The following is a 9,706-nucleotide window of genomic DNA, read 5'->3' as shown; positions in this document are numbered from 1 at the left end:
ATAAAAGGTGGCATCAATCAATATCTTAGAAAGAAATCCTCTTGCATTTTCTTAATTTTGTAGAAGAAAACAAAAAAGAAATATCCTTGCAAAGTGATTGATAGGTTTCCATAATCGGCAAAAAAAACTTTCTTTGATGTAATGTTTTGTGGGTATAATAAAGATATGAACACAATTTTTTTTTTTTGCAAAAAAATTTCTAGTTGTTGAAACAGTTAATAGTAGACACAATTAACACTCATACATCCACCTCTTAGAGTTAATCACTTCAATTGAGTGTGAAATTGTTGAGAAAAAAATTATGTCTATGGCTTTTTTTTTTTTTTTTTTGATGGAGTGTCCATGGCATTATTATTTGTGAGTAATACAAATATTTGTCACACTAGAACAAAGGTAAAAGACACAAAATTTTCTCAAGAAAAAAAAAAGATAAAAGACACAAAATGTTTTTGGTAATTTTGTCATGTTAGAGAGAGAGAGTGAGGAATTCCTATGATCCCATCCCCCACACAAAAGGTGGTGGAAAAAAAGTTCTTTTTGTACACACTGCGATGATGGCGATGATGATGCCTGCAATCTCCAACAGCAGCAGCAACAACAACCATAACACTTTCTCACTCTCTCTCTATCTTTTGTACTCTCTCTGTCTCTCTCTTTCTCTCTCTCTACTTGCCTCTTTCCCTTCTTCTCCTCTGTTCTCTTCCCTCACAACCATGGCTGATTCCTTCTTTTCTCACCGCTCTCATCCAATTATTATAATGGGAACCCATCAAAGTTAAGAGAATCAGCCAAAAGAAAAAGAAGAAGAGAGAGTTATGGAGAAGAAGTGTGGGTGCTGGGCTGTGTTGAAACGCGGCGTTAGAGGGTCCTGCAAGTCCTCTGCTTCTAAGGACTCTGCCAACACTATCCCTCGTACTAGTCTAGTTTATGACGCAGGTATTTCTTTTATATATATATATACACACACACACACACTCTCTCTCTCTCTCTCTCTCTCTCTCTCTCTCTCACAAACATACAAATATGTGTGTTACTCTATTTTTGGTACTCAATTTTTGTACTTTCTGCGAAGTTTAAATCTTCAAGATTGATATAACTTATCTCAGAAAATGCTCCCTTTGTGCCTTCATATGGGTCTCCTCTGTTTTTTACATTCTGTGAGACTCTCTCTCTCTCTCTCTCAAATTCTAAAGTAATTCAACTCATTTTCTGTGGAACTTGGATTTGAAGGTAATTCACTCAATTCCCCTGTTTTCCACGAACCATTTAAATTTTGAGTTTCTGATAAGGACTCCTGTATATTGTGAGATCATGATGTAGTTGTGAAGTAGACAACAGATCCCAAACTGGGTCTCTGCTAGTGATTCTAATATCATCATTTTATTTACTTATAGCTACAAAATACAAATTTTCTTGTTCTGTGTGAGAAGAATACTGTGACAATTGAGAGTTAACTGGTTTTTCTTCTAATAGCTGCATAATTGATAATTCTGTTCTTTGGATCATCTGAAGCCTTGGTACTTCATATGGAAAGTAGTCAAGCTTTATCAGATAAAGCTGCACAATTTTTCATGCCACCTTGACATCTCACTGAATTCCCAAGTTTTGCAAAATATGAGTTCTCATCTTATGTGTCTAGTCTAGTCCAATTGAGATGTTGATTGTAATAGTTCATTTCTGCAGAGTTTGTTGATGTTCTTTGTGAAGCCTTTGCAGCTCAAAGCAAGCTAATTTGACATCTATCATGTATTTTTTGTATGAGAGGGGTTGTGATTAAATCAGAACTTTTGACAATCATTCTGCCAATGCAGCGACTGAAACACGATATCTAAATGCTAGCAACAGAGAACTCTGTGCTCCCAATGAAGCTCAGCTATCCTCGGATAAGCCTAATCCACCAACATCAGAAAGCAAAGCTCCATGCCAGCTACTCCAATTTTCTTTTCAGGAACTAAAAGCTGCTACCGGAAATTTCAGACCCGATAGTATTCTTGGGGAGGGTGGGTTTGGATATGTGTTCAAAGGATGGATTGAGGAAAATGGGACAGCACCAGCAAAGCCCGGGTCAGGAATTACAGTTGCGGTCAAAAGCTTGAAGCCTGATGGTCTGCAGGGCCATAGAGAATGGGTGGTTAGTAGAATATCTGCTTTGGGTTAGTAGATTGATGTCAAAAGTAAATTGTTAGTGAGATGCTGGAAATTGGTTGTTTAACTGTCACTTACTTAATGCAGGCTGAGGTTGACTTCCTTGGACAGCTTCACCATCCCAATCTCGTTAAGCTTATTGGGTACTGCATTGAAGATGATCAACGGCTGCTTGTTTATGAATTTATGACCCGTGGAAGTCTTGAGAACCATCTTTTTAGAAGTGAGTGTAGTTATGATTAACCTTCCTACTTCTTGCAACTCATCTTGCTAAACTTTTATATTGTGGTGTTTATTTTGGAAAACTGCAATGAGAAAGTTGCTTGGCATTACTATTTTCTAAATTTTAATTAAAAGAATTTGTCTTCTGAAATATAGGTGATATTGTTATTTAGTTTCTTGTGAAACATGGAATATTTGTTCATCTTACTCCAATATTTAATTTCTCCCCTTTTTCTTCAGTTTCTATCCGATATGTCATGCAATCATTGAATCCTAAAATCCCTTCCATGTTGAAGTTTGATTTTTTCTTTAGGAGTATAAGCCTATAGATATGTTCTATGTTTTTACAACAATTCTTCTAGATCAAAGATTTATGGATGCCTAAATTAAGATAATGCCTTCAATTTAACCTTTTCTTTTCTTTTCTCTTGCCTTTTTTTTTTTTTTTTAAAAAATTGTGTAATCTTGTATTTTTCACATGATCATGCAACTTCACAATGTTGTATTAAAACAATGCTGATTTGTTCAAAATTTTTGAAGGGACCATACCTCTTCCGTGGTCCAATAGGATTAAGATTGCACTTGGCGCAGCAAAAGGATTGGCCTTCCTCCATAATGGTCCAGAACCAGTCATATATAGAGACTTCAAGACATCCAACATATTGCTTGATTCGGTATGTAAATAATCATATTAGTGAATGATGAATATTATATTTTTTTGTTTTTCTTAGTTGTTAATACTATATAGGGATTGTCTTCTATAGGAGTATAATGCAAAGCTTTCAGATTTTGGTCTAGCCAAAGCCGGGCCACGAGGAGACAAAACGCATGTCTCTACCAGGGTTGTTGGAACTTATGGCTATGCTGCTCCAGAATATGTAATGACAGGTAAGAATGTGCTAGAAGAAATTTTAAACTTATTGAAAGTTTTCAAACTCTCATGTACCGTACAAGCCTTCTGTTTGGTATCAGAGGAAATCCTACAAGCTATAACAAGGTTGAATATCTATATGCAAGAGCAGAAAGATTTACAAGCTTGCATCCCATTTGTACAAGTAGGCATTTGTATTCAATCTTGGACCATAAAAAAATCTGGATGCTTAAGGACAAGTTCAAAAATATAGATTCTGGCTTTAATATAGTTAATAATTAATGGTCAGAAGACTTCATAGCAAGATTTAGTGAGGCATTCAGATATCAGATAAGGTGATTGACTACACACTGAAGTTGGTGATAAGACATTGTGTCACCTCTAAAATCAACAATGTGTTCATTTATGATCATGACTGACTTCATCAGAACCTAAATGACCTGATTTCTAGTGTCGAGTATACACTCACTTAAAAGCTACAAAAATCATATGAGTTTCTGTTGAATGTGCTTGCATCCGTGCATGGACACACAGGCACATGATTCAGAAAATTTTTCAATTTTTGAGTATTTGGACCTTTAAACCCTGTGTTTTGTACTCCTACTTGCATGAAGAATATGAGGATTCAATAGAAACTTCTTTTACCTTCACATGGCTAATTGTAGGATGACTAAATTGATCTTGAGGTACTGATTTTATGATGTCAGATTAGACAGTGAAAGATTTACTCGAAGGGAATCCAATTAAGTTCATCAAATGAGATATTTCATATCAATCTGATAACGATGTTGCTTTTAGCATTGACTATCTAATTAGTTGGTCCTGCAACCCCAAATACTTAAGTTCTGTGCAGTTCAGATGCTTCAGGTCTTTGGCTCACAAGCAAGTCATCTCATGTATTTCTTGTACCATAAGAAGTTTGAGATCTAACCAATTTTACAATTTTGACTCTTCTTTCCCCAGGACACTTGACATCTAAAAGTGACGTTTACAGCTTTGGAGTTGTGCTTCTTGAAATTTTAACTGGCAGAAGATCAATGGACAAGAAACGTCCTAGCGGGGAACAAAATCTTGTTACATGGGCTCGGCCATATCTAGCTGACAACAAGCGAAAGCCGCCTTATCAACTGGTGGATCCCCGCTTGGAACTGAATTACTCTCTTAGAGGAGTGCAGAAAGTCTCTCAGTTAGCTTACAACTGCCTTAGTAGGGACTCGAAATCGCGCCCCACCATGGATGAAGTTGTTAAGGTTCTGACTCCATTGCAAGATCTTAATGACCTTGCCATCTTATCTCACCATTCTCGATTATCTCAACAAGGGAGACGCAAGAAGAAGTCAGATGGAACTCCACAGATCACATACACCCATTGCAAGAGCATCAGAGACTCTCCACTGAATACTGGCAAGCAGCATTATAGATGAAGAGCAGTTGCATCCCTTTTATCGGCCCAACTATTTGATGAAACAAAAGTTTGGATGCCACCTCTTCCAACGGGGATGTCTGAAGACTATATTTCAAGCTTATATAATTTTTGGGTGTTTGAATTTTGCCAGAGCATCAGGGACAATGGATTAGGAAAGGTACATCAGTTTCCTTTTCTTAAACCCTTACGTTAAAAAGCTAACCATCAATTTGGAACATTCCTCACAATTTGCCTGTGTTGTAATTGAGCTATCTCCTGTAATTAGATAAAACCTGTCATTTCCAAGATTGTTATTTGCAACTGCCTGATTTTTCCAACTGCTTTGAGTTGTGGTAATTTCATTATTCTATTTAATGTAGTCAAGGTATTATGCTTCAATTCATTCTACAGAATTTTTCTCCTAGAATTTGATCCGCTTTTTGCCAATCATTTAGAGTTTGCTTCAACTAGGAACTCTATATATTAGCTAAATACCAAGATTCATCTGGGCTCAATCAGTACAGAAGTCTATGTGGGCACAGAGTCATTGGAGCTGGACCATCAAACCACAGCATCTATCCATGTCATGTTCCGGGCAAACAAGCTTTCCAGCAAAAAATCAAAGCATATACTGCCTAGAAAGATACAAAGCATATATATGTCTATATGCAAAGCATAAATATCTATGACATTCATTTTGCCTTCACATGTTTTTGATGTCACATAAGACTAGGATCTTTTTTAGCTTTAACTTTTTCCATGTCTCATTTCTAGCTAGAAAGGACATATTTCTAGTTGCACTAAAGAGTGTTAACCACCTAATCTCAAAAGGACTCAAGCAGAAACAACTCTCTAAAGTAGCCTTGCCAACAAAGAGGAAAATGACGATGCCACCAGCAGCACTCCTATCTTTTACCTGTATGAGACCACTCTGACCCTTTTTAGCTTTCTGTCTTCCCAAATAAGAAGCTATTTTCTTCTTTTGATAGGTTCAAGTTCAACAGTCATTACAGCCATAACTATACCAACCTGAAAATTTTTTATATGTTACTTTAAACCTAGCCGGGATTACTTTTGATGGACATATCACTTTTAGCTTCCTTTATATCTGTCAGCTGGTAAACAACATGAACTATACGTGTCCAGTTCCTGACATTAGAGTGTCCCTGTCTTTGTAATGTTATTGTGCAAGGAAGCAACAAAGGGTCTCCTTACCTCTCCCAAAAGGAAAAAAGCACTTCATGGTTTTTACATCTGTAGGAACTAAAGCTAGGAATATCCTGTCAATTGCACCTTCTTTATAGCGAGAACCCTGTACATGCCATTTTATAGATGACTATGCCCCGGAAAAAATTATTGACAAATGCCTTTTTGTCTTGAAAATAATGAAAACTTGAGTATTGTAAACTTGAGTGATTTAGGGAGCAGATGCAAAGTGTTTCTAAACTAAAGTGAACTTGTCTTCTCTGTGGATGATTGTTATATTGAGTCTTCTTTACCTTTCTCCTCCCTTTTTTTTTTATTTTCAAATTTTTTAGTGTTGTCTATAATAATTCTTGACTTTTAATGGCAGTACTTACCAAGCTCTGTCACAGTGTTACCATTGCAAACATCCTTCCAAGAATAACTATCAGTCGGTGATCTCAAATAATCTCCCAATACAAACTGTTTCCAATATTTCATTCTGGAAATCTGTGCTACAATAACAACTTAGAGGAAATTACAACCAAACTTGATCACTTTTAGAAGCAGTCCAAATATCAAATATGTTTAGAGCCCACCTAATTCACCACCAAAAATTTTGATTTGGGTATTACAAAAACAATGGTCCCTCTAAAGTTGATCAGATCTTAAGTATCCTTATCTAAAAATGAGAACTTTCACTAAATAGTTTCATAAATTACCACCGAGCTCTAGTCAGAGTGCCTATATATTCAAGCTAAGTTGACTTGGGTTTATACCCATAATAGAACCTCCCAACTTTAAATGAGACTATGAATATGTAATATCAGGCCCTTCTGGTAAGGTAATATTTTGGAGTGTCCCAGTGATTGTTTCCTGTACCATCTATACAAAATCATAGTGGAACATGCACCGAGTAGTCATCCATTCACGACTCTCTTTGGTTTACCAGTTTACCACCATTGTAATGTCTTGTCTGGATGTTGTCATTCTTCTCTTGGTTTCTGTTAATCTGCATGGATGAGAAAACTATTTCACCTTCATGTTTAGGGCCAGCAAATTAATGGACGTGTTATATATGTCAACTTATATGTATTAATGGTCTTCCTAAATTAGCTTTGAGTTTTTTGAGTGATTGGTTCATCTGTCTAAAAATTCTACAGTTCGAATCATGAGTATTTTCCAAGTATTTCAGATGTATATTCATATAAAGAAGAAGTTCAAATGTGCAACACTCTCACCCTATTTTTTTTTCCATATTTTCAGTATGCTTGTTTGTTTGATGTACCTCATTCTTGTGGACAATGACTATAATAAAAACTCCCAATTACCCTACAATAGCAAGTTGTGATGCGTGCAATCCATGCTATATTAAACTTACAACGATGAAGTTTGGAATCCAGACCCCATCAGGAGTTTAGACACTCTCTCATCATTATTTTATTTTCAATTGCAACATGTTCAAACACATCATGAAGAATTAAAGCAAAAGAAGACAAGCCATCAATGAATAGATAGACTAAGCCAAAAGTACATGTAAATTGAATTAAACCTGACTCAGAGATCAAAATCTGCCATACTGAAAGAAAGAAAACTGTCTAGGCTAAGGCCAACTTATTATCAGGCTCACTCCGACAAAATGGAAATTATTTTTCCCTTTCTCTTTTGCATAAGGAAAAAAACCAAAAACTTTTCAGGCACCTCAAGAAATCTCAATATGCTAAGTAGGCGCTATATGCTTTGAAAATAGAACAGTGCAGTTTGCCCCTTTGTCTCAGTCATTTTCATAGACTCGGCTGAGAATACCATTAGTGTAGTATGCCTCCTAAACAATTCACAGAAAATATTGAAGGGCCAGTGTAGGGTTTTTATTTATTTATTATTTTTATACCTATGCCCTCTACTACTCAGTTTTCCCTCACACAAAAATTTGGAGCATGAAAATCGACCTTCAAGAAGTGTGCCAACATGAATTCCACATCAAAATTCCTGTCATCTATTTTATAACATTGGCACTCTGAGGTAGTATATGTCTTCATTGATCAGCATCCTTCAGTAATGCATTTGGATTAGCTTTTTTTTTTTTTTTTCTTAAGCTTATTTATTTGCATACATTTTTTTAGAGGCGTTACTTTTTTATATACAACTGTACTTTTATCAACTTTCAGCGAATAAGCTTTTTAACAAAAAGTTAATCCAAACACATATGCGCCAACACTACCAGACGAAGTGATTGCTTTCAGTCCATCATCATCGGTACCTCTAGGTAAAGGATTCAGCAAGATCCATCAACAAGCCTTCTGGTATTAATGTGTTAATCATTTCAACCACTAGTCCACAAGCTGTTGAATGTTGATAAGCAGCAGTTCTATGCTTTATTGGTCTCTTGTCTTGGCCACGGTTAATTGAAAGATACTGGGCAAAAACAAAGCTGTATTTTTCAACAAAAAAAAAAAAGAATTATTAGCCAAATCACCTAAGCAGCTGTTAATTGAACCATGATCCTTTAGTTATACACATGCATACACAGAAAATTTAATATAGATCAACATTCTTAAAAACTAGAAACATATTGCGGGAAAATCTGCAGGAGACTAATTTCAAATTGATTTTTCTTTCTCTTTCTAGTGAATACCATAATCCAATTGTCTGTACATACTTCTCAGCAAAGGATTCTCTCCATCAAATAAAATGACTCGTAAAATAATACCTTTACTTAAAGGATAGCGAGTAACCTCCCGCATGGTCTTTGACACTAAAAAGTAGCTAGAGATCGATGTTTTAATTTCCTCTCTTATAGGAATAGACATTAAAAAGATGACCAAGCTTCAAGCAGGGAACTTCACCTCATATTTAGTCCTTACTGCCTAAATGGTTAACATATCACCTTTCTGTACAAAAAAAACTTGAAAACAATCGGGATTTGCTCTAGATCTTCCACTTCAAAAAAGTGAGAAGTGGTGATCCAAAAAGTTCCAGGCATTTTGTCAAAAAAAAAAGGGGTCCCTTGAATAGCCTTTAAGACTAACGAAATCCTACCATTGTCCAACAACAATATTGTCATGAGATCTAGAGAAGATTCATCTAAGTTAGCGGTCTCGATATACTAAGCCATACACATGTGATTTGCTTTCAGGTCTTACTATACTTTTGGTTTTTGACTACTAGTATATATATACATGTTTTATATGACTTGATGTATTTTCTCTCTATATTTGTTATGTACGTATCTTAGATATTGCCTATGCCATGAATCAAGGCATATCATATTAGATTCATATAAGTCTATCATACGTGTATAGACGCCCTATATTGGCTTCTTGTGATGCGCAATTTAGAATATAAAAATCTAAGAATTTTTTTTTGTGGACATAAATCATCATGCTAAATTACATAAACTCTTACTTCCTATCTCTCTCTCTATCTCTCTCTCTCTCTATATATAAATTTTTTTTTCTTCATTTTTATTTAAACATGATATTAGAGTCACTTTTATGTGGTCTTCCATGGGATTCATAAGATCATCGTTGACCATCACTCGGCTTAGTCACTACTAATCATTGTTTGGACTAGCACTAGCTACCGACTATCATTCTAACCAATCATAATCAACCACTACATACCCCAACATCTTTCATAACTACTTCTCTCTAGGTAGGGCACTTTCCTAATTCATGTTTTGAGTAGATCCTGATTTTAAGGCTTGTTTTCACATTTGTTACTCTTAAGTCACCTTAATTTGTGCATTACTGATTTTTTTTGGATTTATTCTATGTGAAATCCATCAGCTCATTCATATGCTTCACCAAAACATTGGCCTCTGTTAATATTCCTTAGGTTAACAATGTAGCTATCTAAGGACGAAGCCAGAGTTTCATGTT

The 9,706-nt window shown here is 35.6% G+C and overlaps 1 protein-coding gene across 1 annotated transcript; it reads left to right on the top strand.

Annotated features, from left to right (window-relative positions):
• The first annotated feature begins 498 nt into the window (after nt 1–498).
• Nucleotides 499–5,042, top strand: LOC142619549 (serine/threonine-protein kinase PBL35-like). The gene is made up of 6 exons (XM_075792687.1): nt 499–936; nt 1,812–2,131; nt 2,233–2,368; nt 2,908–3,041; nt 3,132–3,255; nt 4,202–5,042. The coding sequence occupies exons 1-6, from the start codon at nt 816–818 to the stop codon at nt 4,660–4,662; spliced, it is 1,296 nt and encodes a 431-aa protein (XP_075648802.1). The 5' UTR covers nt 499–815; the 3' UTR covers nt 4,663–5,042.
• The last annotated feature ends 4,664 nt before the right edge of the window (nt 5,043–9,706 follow it).

The sequence above is a fragment of the Castanea sativa genome, chromosome 1 (genome assembly GCF_040712315.1).
Source record: "Castanea sativa cultivar Marrone di Chiusa Pesio chromosome 1, ASM4071231v1".
Classification (NCBI taxonomy): domain Eukaryota; kingdom Viridiplantae; phylum Streptophyta; class Magnoliopsida; order Fagales; family Fagaceae; genus Castanea; species Castanea sativa.
Note: the sequence above shows the minus strand (reverse complement) of the source record. Positions and strands in the feature narration are given on the sequence as shown.

What these genes read in the sequence shown, in the direction of transcription:
- LOC142619549 (XM_075792687.1), top strand. Translation starts at nt 816, where the DNA reads ATGGAGAAGAAGTGTGGGTGCTGGGCTGTGTTGAAACGCGGCGTTAGA. An exon ending in TAGTCTAGTTTATGACGCAG is followed by an intron (nt 937 to 1,811) that starts GTATTTCTTTTA and finishes CTGCCAATGCAG; the next exon opens with CGACTGAAACACGATATCTA. An exon ending in TGAGAACCATCTTTTTAGAA is followed by an intron (nt 2,369 to 2,907) that starts GTGAGTGTAGTT and finishes AAATTTTTGAAG; the next exon opens with GGACCATACCTCTTCCGTGG.